General features: G+C 40.1%; 1 protein-coding gene across 1 annotated transcript in view; it reads left to right on the top strand.

Annotated features, from left to right (window-relative positions):
- The window catches only part of ift172 (intraflagellar transport 172), a 53,331-nt gene that overhangs the window by 19,213 nt on the left and 18,550 nt on the right, over positions 1-15,568 (top strand). The window contains exons 18-28 of the mRNA XM_050058630.1: positions 1,388-1,495; positions 2,362-2,446; positions 4,533-4,625; positions 4,986-5,063; positions 5,614-5,862; positions 6,549-6,627; positions 8,166-8,286; positions 8,791-8,935; positions 11,552-11,641; positions 13,192-13,289; positions 13,562-13,697. Of these exons, the coding sequence (XP_049914587.1) occupies positions 1,388-1,495; positions 2,362-2,446; positions 4,533-4,625; positions 4,986-5,063; positions 5,614-5,862; positions 6,549-6,627; positions 8,166-8,286; positions 8,791-8,935; positions 11,552-11,641; positions 13,192-13,289; positions 13,562-13,697 (1,282 nt within the window). The remainder of the gene's footprint in view (positions 1-1,387; positions 1,496-2,361; positions 2,447-4,532; positions 4,626-4,985; positions 5,064-5,613; positions 5,863-6,548; positions 6,628-8,165; positions 8,287-8,790; positions 8,936-11,551; positions 11,642-13,191; positions 13,290-13,561; positions 13,698-15,568) is intronic.

The raw sequence follows: 15,568 nt of genomic DNA, 5'->3' as shown, positions 1-15,568 counted from the left end.
GCTTTTCTGGGTCGGAGTCAGAGTGACAGCAGGGCGAGCAGAACAGGCCAGATGTCCTTTTATCCAGCAGCTTCCTCGAGCTCTTCTTGAGGGTTTCCTCAGAGCTCCCAGGCCAGCTGGGAGGCATCATCTTTTCAGTGTGTCGTGATACCAACACCTCCAAAGTGATGCTCTAATATCGTTGTAACTGACCTCTCAGTTTGGAGGAGCAGCAGCTGAGCTCTTCACTGTGGCTCTGAACTCTGTCACACAAAGTGAGGTCATCCACCTTTAAAGGGACAGTTCACCCAAAAATCAAAAATGCATAGTTTTTTTCTCTTACCTGTGGTGCTTTTTATTAATCTAGACTGTTTGGGAGTGAGCTGTAGAGTGTTAGAGATATCAGTTGTAGGGATGTCTGCCTTCTCTTGAATAGAGTGGAACTAGATGGCACTTGGCTTGTGGCGTCAAAGCCCCGAAAAAATACTTTTGAAAAGCTCAATGTCTCTTTTCAGAAATCAGACTATTTAAACGATCTATAGAGCACAGTCTAAAGTGAATGGCCCAAGTGCATTTAGGGCGTTTCCAGCTCCACTTTTGCTTTTTAAAATGGTGCATATTTGGGTGCAGAGTAAGGCGCAAGGGGTAAAGGGGTTGTGTTTAGTCCCTTAATTAATCCTAGGTGTGTTTTGGGCATTTCATTAATTCAACCAATCAGAGTTTCATGTTCCGTTACCATTAAAAGCCAGGTGTGCCAGCACATGGTGCATTTTTATTTACATGGCGGGTTCGGCAAATTGTAGAAGTGAGCGGTTCTCTGCTGAGAGTAATGCAGTAGGAGCAGTAATGTCAGTGTTGCAGTATCATGGGACATTTAAGCAGCAAAACTAAAATTGCTAGTCACTAACTTGACAGAGGAAACTTTTATTTTCGGAAATAATCATTAAAGTTATGCTGCTCCTCATGCATTAATGTGCACAACATCTCTCTTAATGTGGAGTCACACAGCAGCTCTGCTCTGTTCTCTGCTACATTCACATTTTACAGGATGCGCCGATTTGTGCTGGGTTTAAGATAATCTAATAAGATAATCTCCAGTTGGCGCTCTATTCTTAAAAGAGGACTCTGTTTTAAAACATATTCAAAACACTTCACTGTGACCTCCAGGACACGCTGCCACTGACTTTGAAAAACCAAGTCTCTCTAATATTTTCACAACTCACTGTATTTTTTCTTTTTGCAGCCATGGTGCAACTCTTCTCGTAGTACATGTCACACTGCATCTGCAACACAAAATACAAAAAATACTGGTGAACTTGTCTGTTCTGTCATATCTTGCTTTATGGCCTGACTCAACCTTACATCTGCATATGTGTGTGTGTGTGTGTCTTTGTGTGTGTGTTGACAGAGCCACAGCATTCCTTGAGACTCTGGAGATGTCACCAGAGACCGAAGCCATGTGGAAGACGCTCAGCAAGCTGGCTCTGGAGGCTCACCAGCTGCACATCGCAGAAAGGTCAGCAAACACACACATACACACACAACCTTGTGAGCTAATGTTCATGTCTCTGAGCTAATTACATTCTTTATCAGTCTTCATTGTAAGTGAGACTTATCTTTGTTACTGAAGAGGAAGTAGACAACAAGGGCACCTTGGTCACCTGGAATAAAAACGTACACCTTTGGACACATATATAAGTACACACACTCTCGCACACATACACACACTCGCAGCAGATGACTGTGTCCCTGCCTGACCTCCCTCTCTAACATCATTAATCATCAAAGACAGTTTTTTTTTAATCATAAGCATTCTCTCTCTCTCTCTCTCTCTCTCTCCCTCTCTTTCTTTCTCCATCTTTATTTCTCTCTGTTTTGAGAAACTTTCCAAATTTGAATTCTCTGTCATTAATAATGCATATGCTGTTCGTTAGGCATCGGCTTGATTTGCATAAATCATGAAATTGGGGAAAGAAACGTTTTTGTCTGGAGTGGCTAATGTTAATAAGGGAGGGAAGCGATGTTAATGAGGGAGGGAAGCGAGAAAGAGTCAGACAGAAGGAGTTTTTTAAACTTTTTTTTTCTTTCATGACTTGTTCATTAATCTGATGCAACTGTTCAGAGAGAGTTGCTAATAAAGTGGCCAAATGCTAAGATGAGCCTTTTCATTTCTCAGCCCCTCAGACTGCAGCGTATCTAAAGGCTAATTAGACTAAAGCTCTAATTTATCCCAGTTCATTAAGTGAACAGTTTTTGAGAGCTTTGACCGGACAGTACCTTCTCCCGTCACTCCACTGAATATTTCTTTCTGTGTTTCGTCCTTCTCACACTAGTCCTTACTTGTTTGCTCTCTATTTGTTTTCTCTGCCTTTTCTTTTCTAGGTGTTTCGCTGCATTGGGTGATGTCTCAACTGTGCGTTTCCTCCATCAAACGAACCAGATTGCTGACAAAGTTTCACAGGAAATGGTGTGTTTCATATCAACACAGATACAAGACACAAGAGTACATCTCAACACTGACCATATATACTATTAATACAGAGTTTTGAGGGTGGTATACAAATATTTTTGATTAAGAGGCTAATTACCAGAGGTGGCAGAAGAAGTCCTTAAATCTTTTACTTATATACTATGCAGGATTGTCAGTTACCTTTTGTAAACTCACTCTCTTGGAAAAGATTCAGTCTTGTTTGGCGTTTATTCTCGCTATATTTTGCATTTTTTTAGCACTGTGTCTTCTTGGGTATCTGCCGTTTACAGTCTGGCATCTGGTCATGACCTTTTTTATAAAGCCCTAACCTCATCTAAATGCTTTGGGGGTAAATGCCCATAAACCTAGACCCTAGGTCCGCTTAGCATTTCCACCGCAACAGGACCCATAAATGTGGGCGGGGTTGTTGTCACTCACTGCTCCATCCAGCTCTCACTGCATTACCTCATTACCGGTGACACAGATGGAAGTCTGTGCCTTGTTTATCGACCACAGAACAAAATAAAACAGGCTGCAGTGAGAGTCTCTCTCCACGGGATATTTAAGAATAGCGGATTTGTACATTTATTCCTTCTGAGGCAAGCTCAGGGGTTAAGTGTTGCCGGAGCCCACAGGAACAACACTCTGTGACGCTTTTTTTTCTCCAAGTGAGGAGTGGGATATATGACGTCCCAGTCGAAATAAATACATATACACGCTTGAAGATCCACTCATTACTAAAAGTGTATGTCAGATAAAAACTAAAGTAATGGTCAAAGTTGTCACAGTGAAATTTAAGGTGAGTTGACTGATTCATGTCGTCAGCTCATGCATTGAGTAACATTACAAGTTAACGTTCCACCTTAAAAGTCGCCCGCAGTCGGCCTAGTGAAGTTATTTTTTCTCAGACTCCAGCTGCTGCAAGAGGCAGCAAAACATCCTTTCATTTTATTGTTACAGTCTACTAATAAAACTCTCCACAGTATGAACAGAGGTTACATGAGCCTCAAAACCAGCCATAACTCAGCCCTGAGCAGAGTGACTGTCCGCTATTGACCAATCAATGGACTGCAGTGTTCACAGCTCCACCTTTTAGTACCAGATCTGTGTGCTAGGTACCCCAACAGAGGGGGGACCAAAAATGGGGACGGTACGGAACAGTTCCATTGGTACCATCTATAACTTTTTACAGTGGAAATGGAAAAAAAGTGTACCGAATTGAACTGAGCCGTACTGTACTGCTCGGTGGAAACAGGGCTTAAGAAAATAAAGGAAGACAGCAGAGTCTCTGCAAAAAAAAAAAAAAAAAAAATCTTTAGGTAAAAGTACTAATACAACAGTGTTGAAATACTTTGTCACAATTAACAGTCCTACAAACAAAACCTTACTGAAGTAAAAGTACAAAAGTATTAGCATCAAAGTATACTTAAACTACCAAAAGTAAAAGTACTCATTCTGCATCATGGTCCTCTTAGGAATCATCTATGAATGAATTATAATTATTGATACATTAATATAGTCATGACTTTAATATTGCATCTGTTAAAGGTGGAGCTGATGTTTGTGCATTTCATATAATCTGAATCTGCAAAATAACTAGTAATGATGGTTTTCATATACATATAAATGTGTTAGTAAAAAATACAGTATTTGCTTCCAAAACGTAGTGGAGTATAAAGTAGGATTAAATGTCAGTACCCAAGGAGAGTACAAGTACTTGAGTAAACACACCTAGTTACATTCCATCAGAGATAACCAGTATTCCACACTGATATTCAATAGCTGTAAATTTAGGCAGCAGAATTTAAATTATTCATTATATGCTTTAAAGATTAATGCTTCTCATAGTGGAAATGAAAAATCAGCATTTAAAACACAGAAGACCAAAACTCTATTAATGAAATATTTTGTGAATATCAGTGATTGATTTACAGTTTACAGTGGGAAATTAGTAATCCGTATTCATTTCTGAATAAGACCTTCAACTTGTCATAAAAGTGATTACACACTTTCCTAACACAGTACAAACTGAGTGATCACTGCAGTGTGTGTTTTTCACTGTGTATGTGTCTCTTTTGACCAGGGAGGAGATGGAACAGAGTTTTTTCAAGTACAAGCCCACGTGGCAATGCTGGATAAGAACTTTAAACTGGCTGAGATGCACTACATGGAACAGGTTGGTGACATGCCTCCGTTGTGTCCTGTACAACCAAACCTTATGTACACACTTGCTCACACCATGTATATCTATATATAAAATGTACAGTTAATTACTGATGCATCTTACAACAGACCCACACACTCACAAAACTGTGCAAGTTATGTTCTTCAACAGCATTTCAACAGTTGTTAATGTACCGTTATCTTCTGAATTACACATGAATTGGAAACACATGCTTGAATTCAGCAGATCAGGAACAGTATCACACCTGTACACACTTTATCACTTGCAGAAGCCAATATTGCAACTGTGATAATTATATATGTGTGCAGATCTAAGTCAAATGCTATAATCTCATTTTCTGTGTGTCTGCAGAATTCCATTGATGAAGCGATAGAGATGTACCAAGAGCTCCACATGTGGGACGACTGCATCGCTGTGGCTGAGGCCAAGGTAATAATGAACAGACTAAATTTGTACTTAACAACTTTGCATTTTACCTGAGGGAGAGTTTGTTCTTGCTGTCTGTTGTTGCTTACTGTAACCTTTTTCCGTGGTGCAGTCATTTAGCCGAAGTGTTTTCTGGGTTTTCCTACTTATTGGATGAGTCTTAAATGCCTCTACACGGAGACATTCTCCTCAGTGCAGACTTGATCCCTTACAAAAACCTAAGGACCAGACGCAAAGCAAACTGAGTTTCAGGTTTGCACTTTGATTCTACCTCTGTGGATACTAGATGTCTGAAACTCCACAGGGAACGTTTAACTGCGACTGATGTAGATATGGCTACAACCAATTATTATTCTGTAGATTATATCAGAAAATAGCTGCTTCTATCTTCTCAAAGCCCAAGTGCATGTCTTCAAATTACAAACAGCAGCAAATCGCAGTAAATATTCAACACTTTTACTTGTTAATTGGCTTAAATATTTTTCAGCACTATATTTGAACCTATGTCCTGCATAGAAACATCTCCAATCTCAACCCATCATGTCTCTCTTAGGGCCACCCAGAGCTGGACAACCTGCGAGGGAACTATTACCAGTGGTTAACTGAGACTGGTCAGGACGAGAAGGCCGGTGAGGTGAAGGAGAGCGAGGGAGACTTCCAGGGTGCCATCAACCTCTACCTGAAGGCCGGACTGCCCGCTAAAGCCGCCCGACTTGCCATCAGCCGGACAGAGATCACCAGCAACAGCGACACCGTCAGCCGCATTGCTGCCAGTCTCATCAAAGGAGAGTTTTATGAAAGGGTGAGTGGACTTTGTCTGCCTTGTTTATTGTAGATTGATCTGTCTATAATACTGGTATCCCATACTGGTAAATCATATCCTCTCTCCTCCTCTGTTCAAGTCACCCATCGCTCCTCTCCTAACAAATGCCAGGAGAGGAGAGGTATCAACAGAGGAACAACAATTGTTTTTTTTTTCTCCAGTATTACACGCTGCCTCCCTCCATCTGTCTGTTATTTCTCTGTGTCTCTTTCTGTAGCGTTTGTCTGAGAACTCAATTCTTCTCCGCAAGCCATCTGTGTTTATGTAACAGGTGGTAAAGAGAGAATGAAACTTCACAGCAGAATTTGTCGCTGTGTCCTGATGGTGCAGGGTTTCATTAGTTTAGGTGTATGAGGGTTGAAATGGATGCTGGTGATGTTTGAGTTTACCAGTATATCCTGCTGACACTCTGTATATTTTCTGCATCTTGCAAGGATCATGTGTTGTGCATTTAGTTGTTGACAGGTCAGAAAAACAACAGAATTAGTGTTTAAACCTTTGGACAAGAACGCTCTTCGCTAAAACTCATTTTAATGAAATTGAAGTTTGTGGGCACAGTGTTCACATACTTTTGCAATATGGTTCACAGTCCTAACAACTCTGAACAACCCTGACTCACCCTAATATGTCAATTTGTCTTAATAAATTTATATTCTCTCTGTCAGGCAGGAGATCTGTATGAGAGGATCAGAAACAACCAGAGAGCGTTGGAATGCTTCTGCAAAGGAGGTGCCTTCAGGAAAGGTAAATCAATGATGTGTAGACTGCATGAATATGATTAACCTAAATTTTGAATAACTAGCAAATCATATTGTTAGGTGATTTTTACTTGAGCTAGCAGCATGGCTCTAGAGATGGCAATGTCTGTAGATCGGTCAGTCCACCACTTTGATCCAGACTGAAATAGCTCAATAACTGTTGGCTGGATTGGCACTAAATCTATGGCTCCTAAATTAAATGAGTCCTAATGACTTTGGTGACCCTTTGACTTTTCATCTACCATCATCAGGGGTCAGAATTTTGCTGCACAGTATCCCTTTTTTCAATCGTGGCAACTTGTGATAAACACATCACGAAACACTGCTCTACTGCGCCATATTGAAATTTGTGACAGTAGAAAACTGCACTGCACACATATTGTAACTATCATTCCTTCTTTATTGGTGCCTTTTGTGTTCTGTTTAGTTTAATGTTCAGTTTGTTCAATAGAAGAATGTTGGAAATATTCTTTCATTTTTTTTAAAATTCAATAAGCAATTTGTTTTATTTCGGCAGTATACTGACAGCAGCAGAAAGACAGAACTGAGCACGCTTAAATATCTGTCGCATATTTTCCTTACATCGTACAGCCCTAGTCAAAATTCACATCTGTCCAGTACTTTGATTTATGACCAAATAACTGACGGCACTCTCATCAGACTCAGCTGTACTTTGTGTTGTGTTGTGTGCTAATTAGCAAACATGAACATGGTTAGCATTTTATCTGCTTAATATCAGCGTGTTAGAATTGTTATTGTGAGCATGTTAGCAAGTGTCATTGGTAGTTTAAGACCAACGCAGCTGTCATTTTCACAGCCAGCACCCACATTGTGTAAGTAGAAAATGTAATTGTGTTCATCTGTCTGCTCCATGGACATGTAGGTCTTAAAATGAGGTGTGGTCAGGTGCATTGTGGGCGCATTATTGAGAGGGTAACGAGAAAAATATGAATACATCATCTAAAATGCGAACATAGCAGAGAGCAGAGCAGAGCTGCAGAGCTGCTGTCCGACTCCCCATTAAGAGAGACGCTGTGCACATTTATGCACAAAGACCAGAGGAACTTCATTGATCATTTCAGAAGCTAAAAATTTAGTTCTGTTTCCTCCATCAGGTTTATAACTACAATTTTAGGCCTTTAAAGGGAATTGGAAAATGCACTCTGACTGTTTTAATTCATGTTACGTCCATAACACACATATGATTAATTAAGGGTGCCCCATTACCCCTTGCACCTTACTTTGCAACCAGATTATGCGCCATTTAACTAGCAGAGTGGAGTTGGACACGCCCTACATGCACTTGCGCTGTGCACTTTATACCATGCGCTAAAGATCATTTCCATAGAGCCCTTTGACTTGTTTTACATTGATGCAGAAACAGTATATATTGTAAGTATGTCAGCATGAAATAAGTACAGGTAAGATAGGTCATGTGACCAAATGTTGGACAACAGGTGGATGTATGTTGTTGAGTTGAGTGTAGGTATACAGTGTATTAAATAAAGTTTGTGCTTCCTGTAGCGGTGGAGCTGGCTCGCCTTGCCTTCCCTGCTGAGGTGGTGAAACTGGAGGAGGCCTGGGGAGACTACCTCGTCCAGCAGAAACAGATGGACGCCGCCATCAACCACTTCATTGAAGCAGGGTATGTAGTGTAGGGGAGTGAAGAGACAAAGATTTGGGCAGATGGAGAGGAGGAAAGATGACACATGAAAAAACTAATCCAACAGAGATGGCCAATAGTTCTTTAAATCATCACCAGGACCATAATAGATTTCTTTAAACATGATTATATTTCCCAAAGAAATACCAAATAAAGGCAGGTAATCAGCGCCCAGATTTTTATTCTTTCCAGGTTGAAAAAGCATCTGATACTGAAATCTGACTGTGGGAAGCTGAAACTCTCCGCAGAAACAAAGGTTTTAAAAATACTACTTCTGATGATAATTTGTCCTGCCAGTAAAGTTTCGGTCTGTGCCATAGTCTTAACAAAATTATTTGGTTTAAATTAAATTCTAACCACAGTTAATTCACTTAGAATTTGTCTGTCCTTCCATTTTGTCTTTCAGAGTTGATGCTTATTTCATGAAATTATATGGATACACCGCACTATAACTGGTCTGTTGTCCTTTTTCCAATCTGCTCTCAGCTGCTCGCTGAAAGCCATCGAGGCGGCCATCGCAGCCCGTCAGTGGAAGAAAGCCGTCCATATCCTGGAGTTACAGGAGGATTCATCAGCAGGGAAATATTACGTGAAGATAGCACAGTATTACGCCTCCATGCAGGAATATGAGGTGAGAGAGGAGGGGCCAGGTATGAGGTATATGTGGGGGTTAGACAGTTGACCTTTTACCTTCTTTTGATAATATGTAAACACGTCAAACTCCAATTATTAAAAGCATATATAAATTTCCAGCAAAGTATGTTTTTCTGCTCACCAAGAGGAGAGGTATCTTTGTGCAGTAATGTGTCCAAAATGAGCAGTTAAGCTGAAACTAAATCAAAATTGGCATTTTATTAATGAGTGGTTAAATAGTCAAAGCAAGCAGATATTTCTGGACATATACCTGTGGTAGTTTAGTATATCAGCTCATACAGATGTTGGTCACTGAGCACCAGAGGTGTCAAATAGTGTGTGGAGTGGTTTGGTTAGCTTGTAGAGGATGCACAACCAGTGTGTATAGAGAAAAACTGGTTGGTAAGGCTGCACTGATCAATATCTTTATGTTAAAGTCATTGTGTGCGGTATTCAGAGCATTAATGTAGCAGCAAACTAGTATTTGCTATGTAAAGACATAGTGGAATAATGGTGTCCTGGGCAGAGAATAAAGCTACGCTCTGTCTGTGTGTGTTGTAGTCCAAGCTTCTCTGTAGGTTGTTGTGGTAAGGCGGTCTGGCCTCATGTTAGTGCATATGAGTCCCTGTATGTGTACCCCCAATTAGCTATCTAGTATCCCTCTAGCTAGCTAATTGTCGCCACTCTGCATTAGCGTTGTTGCCGAAGCATAGCTCCGAGCCTCAAGTTCCCCCCAGGTTAACGATGTTAGCTCTGTCAGCACATTTGCCATTGTTAGCGTTTTTTTAATGAGTTACCACTGTTAGCTGTTAGCAGCTGGCTCAGCCACTCCCATGATGAGAACTGTGTGTAGACAATCCCGCCCCAGACTTAGAATCATAGATATCTCTGAATGTAGCTTCTTTAACAATCCATTAATTGAATACATGTAATGTGAAAAGCATTGCTCCTGGGGATGAACCCAGGAGAGATTTAGCATCTTTCAGCTCATTGTTTTGGGTTTATGGCCTGTGACTTTTCTGTTTTGGTCCCAGCAGCAGGGAGCTTTTTGCAGTGTAAAAGCTCAATAACCGACTGTACGTCACCTGCCTAGCAACCAAACAGCTTACAGACAAGGTTAGCAAACATAGTGGAGCATTTACATCAGCTATACAGCCAAATATTTTTCTCAAGTGTAGGTGGTGACCAAAAATAGAGCTAAAAGTGGGGTGAAAGTTTGACTTATTTTTGTCACGTCAGAAAAATGACTCCAAAAGAACACTAATGTCACTGTGTGTCTGCTCGATGTGCATGCACAAATATGTCCATAGATATCAAGTTTATGAGTGGTGGTAATGTAATTTGGACTTTTATTAATCTGTTATTCATAATGAAATATGGCACATACTTACTCCACAAAATAGTATATAATATAAGCCTAAATGCTGGTACATTTGGCTTTGGGGTTAGGTGAGCACCTGATGTTAGTTTTGCTTCCTGAACACAACACCGGACAGAGAGATGGAGGCAGCCAGAGGGATAAAGTAGGCAGTGACATTTTGCCACCAGCAATTACTTTCTGCACATCTCTCAGGGATATATACTGTGCATTCACCCATGGCACACACACACACACATATGCACACACAACCCTGTACACATTTCAACCAGAGTGAGAGCTGACGATCAGCTTTAGTTCGGTCTCCATGGAGCAGTGTGGGCTGTGTTTGCTTGAGGGTGTGTTGGCAGTAATGACAGGTTGTAACAATAGTTTTAATAGTTGCCCAAATACCAGAAATACAGCAACTTTTGAAAAGGGAGAAAAGGAAAAGAAATCTGGTATAAAAACAAAGAAAAAATTAAAGGAAGAGAGATGATGATGATGATGATGATGATGATGATGATGATCATCATCATCATCATCATCATCATCATCATCATCATCATCATCATCATGACGGTGACGGCAACGATGGTGAAGCACAGTGTGCTCTGCGTATTCTGATGAGCTCAGCTGAGCCAAACAGCCTCCACAGACTGCCAGCCTCTGAAAATAGCAGGCCATTTCAGTCTGTTTGCTCTATGGGCATATTCACAGAAAGTAATTAAGATAACAAGCTCTTTGCTTTCCAACTTTGTGGAAGTTGCAGGAAAGTATAATTCAGTGCAAATTAAAACAATGACGGAAGCTCACACCTGTGATTCAAATGCAGAAATTATCAGCGGAAAAAAAACAATGACTTAACGGTTTATAATCAGAACGAACCAGCACATACGTTTGTTTTTGATTGATGCCAGTGTTAGAACGGGTTCAATGAAAAATACCTTTTCATTTGCTTTGTAGAAATTTATTCACATAAAGTGGTGAATGTTCCTGTTTTCCTTCCCGCAAGCTCTCCCAAATTCTACCATTAACAATTACACACTATGGCAACAAATTGTTATCCGTACAGGTAGCTGTTTTATTCTGTTTACCCTGCAGGAATACTACTTTAATATATGTATATGCTATGGCTATTCCAGAGGGTTAAGAAGTTGAAGAAGAGGAAGAAGAAGAAGATTGTATGATATTCAGATGGTATTTTATATTTTCTGAGTCTATGTTGTGTGTATTTTGTTTGTTAATGGCCTGCAGGTGGCAGAGCAACTGTTTGTGAAAGGAGGCCACATCAAAGATGCTATAGACATGTACACCACAGTGGGACGCTGGGAGGAGGCTCATAAGGTTAGTATGGACACAAACTACACAAACAAGTATGTAAAATACAGTGTGATCAATATGTATTATTGTGGCAAATGAATACAATTAACCCTTAAAGACCCACAATTGACCCAGGGGGGGACGTAGCAGGTCAGCAGTGTATGTATGATCTGAAAGCAGGGAACCTGAGGTTTAATCTGAGCTCAGCACTGTGTTTTGAGTTTTTCTTGTCATAAATATATAATATATAACATTGTGTTTTGGTTAGGCGCATATCCAAACTTTTAAATTTTAGAGCATATAGGGGCCCAGAATATTATGATGAAAGTATATGATGGCCATTCCAGTCTCTTGAAGGTCTAGTGGTAGGATTTAGTGTACTACTAGGTAAATGGGCAAGTTACCAAGCAGGAAGTGGACATACTCCCCTATATATTCCAATGGCTTTTTGGCTGAAAGGTGGGTATACTTTAAATGGCCAGGAAAACAGATGGGTACACCCTGTAAACCTGCGTACAACCTCCACTACACCACTGCCTAGCAAAGAGGTTGCAGACTGCAACCAAGAGAAACTTCTTCCCTGTGCCAAGTGTGTAGGAGAACTAAGGTGGCCGACATGAAAATGTAAAGGGCCCTATCTAGAGCCAGTGTTTGGTTTGTCTGCTCTGGGCTACTGTAAAACAACATGGCAGACTCCGTGAAAGAGGACCCGCTCCTATGTAGATATAAACTGCTCATTCTAAGGTATTGAAAACACAATGATTCTTTTTTCAGGTGACTATAACCTTATGAAAATATATTTATGAATACTGTATTCCATTTCTGCCAATATATCCACGTAAATCCTGGAAACTGGACCTTTTAGTTGTAGCAATTTTTGGGTTGATACAGATTTGGTACAAAGAATACTACCATTTTTTACCACGGGAGAATTGATAAAAATGTTCAAAATTCACTCCAAAATACCACATTGAGACACCAAGACCTTGAGGAACACCATAGAAAAATCCATGCTGTCAAAAACTTTTCACATTTGGAGATTTCTGAAAGAACTACATCTCTTGGCAATTGGATGATGAGCACTTCTGTTGTGGATACTGCTGAGAAAGACCCTTATTGTCAATATACCTATGTGAGCCATCCATTCTCTGAATGCTCGAGGTCTGTAGTTTGTAGTTGTAAAGTCTAATGAGGCTGTGATTATCCTAGAGGTCACTATAGGTCATTTTATACAGTGATGTCTGTTTCCAAAAAAGTGTTACTACAGTGAAATGGCTACAATGGGGATAAACTTCATTGCAAATGAATGAAATTGGGCTCACTGGATCAACAAGGGTCACAGCATTCCAGTTGTACTAAATATAATTCTAGGACTGTTAGGGTTAAATTGAACATTCCACCAATATATAATTTGACTAATTTAAGACAAAAGCGTACATGTGTCTAAGTTAATTTGGTGGATAACACTGACTAGATTGTTTTTAAAAGGGTTCTTTGGCATCTGATATCGGTCTAGCTTTGAAACAATGAAGTAATTGAAACTATTGTCTTTGTTTGGCACGTTTGGTTTGCAGTTGGCAGTGGAGTGTATGACAGAGGAGGAGGTTATGGCTCTGTACATCAGCAGAGCTCAGGAGCTGGAGAGAGACGGGAAATTCAAGGAGGCTGAGAGGTAAATGGAGATTTATTTATAGTCATTTGTCACATCATCAGCTGCTGGAAGCATGAACATGGAGTAAGGAAAAGTAACTTGACTATGTTTGAAGTAATTACTGCAAGAACAATAATGAAAACTGTATTTGAGTGTTGGCAGATGGAAAATTCAGACCCTGTTTTGTCTTTGCTGTCTGGCTTTATTTTTATTATGTCTGTATGAAGTCCTTTGACACTTGCACTTTAAAGAACAGTTCAGTTACTAATGGGTGTGTGTATGTGTGTGCGCAGGCTGTTTGCTACAGTGAAGCAGTCTGACCTCGCCATAACCATGTACAAGAAGAACCGCATGTTTGATGATGTTATTCGCCTGGTGGCCAAACATCACCCTGACTTGCTGACAGAGACCCACCTGCACCTCGCCAAGGTACAACACACTGTGATCAACACTACAGCAGGAACTAATGGATAACAGGGTTTCAGATCAAATCTTGAAAGCAACATTTGAAGCTGAAGTCCCAGCCCCTGAAGTCTGGTTTGTCTTCCTTAACCTATCAGTAACAAATGACTAGGGGCAGTTAGCGCAGTCTTTTTCGCCACAGACTTAGAATTTGTGCTGATATAAGAGTTGTTATCTCTGTAAATGGACTTACAACCTGTGTAGCTGTGTTGAAGCAAACCAAGCCTGCAGCCATTTTTGTTTCTGTCACTTTTTTTACATGAATGTAGCTAGATCGCGAATTAGCTATAATGAAAGTAGACCCCCCTCACTCTTAATCCCACCCACAATGCCTTGATTGGTTGTTTGGCTGTCAATGGGCACAACAGTTCAACATAATCAAATTCTTGTAGCTCACATAAGATGAGTTGAAAAGTGGCAGAAATGTATGCATGTGAAATTTCATCCGCAACATTCAGACAGCAATGGATTAAGTTTCCCATCTGAAAAGGTCTCAGAGACTCAGATAATGCTCCACTTCAGGCACCCATACAACTTAATAACATTTTTTCTTTTACCATTCTCTATTTCTTACATAACAGTAGACAAATGAGTGCGTCCACAGTTTTTTGGTTGTCCAATTATCTTGTGAGAATTGCCCCGCAGTGCTTTAAACTCTATTAATAATTACAAATGTCCCTAACTAAGAATTTTACCCAGCTTCTGAAGTTTAGAAGCCCATGAATCAAATCCCATTTTTTAACTCACACCACATGCATGTCTAATTTTACAACCTTATGCACTGGTGGAAGAAGTACTCAAATCTTTTACTTAAGTAAGAAAAAGCAACACCAAAGTATAGAAATACTCTATGCCATGAGTTGAAGACCTGTATTAATAACATTTAATGAAGTAAAATTACAAAAGTATTAGCATCAAAATGTACTTGAAGTACCAAAAGTGACTCACTATGTAGAATGGCCCATTTCTGAATTATATATTATTGGATCGTAATTGTTGATGCATTAATGTGTAGGCATCATTTATGTTTCGGCTTGTAAGATGGGGCAAATTTTAACTACTTTATATATGTATATGAAAGCCTCGAGAGGCAAGAGATTAAAAAAAAATTCTGGTGATTCTTTTTCTAAATCTGATCTAAATTGTTTTCACCTCTGTGTTTATGAGTCAAGGACAGGATCATTTTCCTAAGTTCCTTTTTAGTTTACCTTGAACAAAAAAAATAGGTAAAACAAAAAAAACGTTTTGACTGGTTAAAACATTTTATTTTGTTATTTTATTGATTTAACTGTAGAAGCAGGCTGGAGATTTCTTACAAAACTCCACCTATTAGCTGATGTAGGCCATAACCAAAACACGGTGGTCTTACAATGGACCTTTCTCTAAGCTGTTGGAGTAAGCATGGAGCCCACACTGTAACTAACTGCACTCCCTGAAGAAATATTATCATATTTTTGGAAAAATGAAAGAGTGATTCCAGAGAGAAGCAGACAGAGGGGTCTACAGTCTGTGTTTGAAGGATATATCCAGGATGTCAAACTGACTCAGCAGCAACAACAGGTTAAAAAGACAAAGATAGTTAGAAGCTAAAGCCGAACTATAGGCTACAGATCACAGTGTAAAAGTGAACCACCACATCACTGCTGATTGACACATGTAGACAATGAATACAAGGGGAAACTTTGCTGATATTGAACCAGCTGTGTGGCATCACAGTGTGTGCAGATGAACGCTGTTTGGCTTCACCCCCATGCCGCTGCCAGCACCCGGACTTCTGCGGGGTGCTGGCAGCCGGGCAGGGATCTCTGGGGGAAGTCAAACAATATTCATCTGTGCAC

The sequence above is a fragment of the Epinephelus moara genome, chromosome 12 (assembly GCF_006386435.1).
Source record: "Epinephelus moara isolate mb chromosome 12, YSFRI_EMoa_1.0, whole genome shotgun sequence".
NCBI lineage: Eukaryota > Metazoa > Chordata > Actinopteri > Perciformes > Serranidae > Epinephelus > Epinephelus moara.
This window is presented reverse-complemented; position numbering and strand designations above follow the sequence as displayed.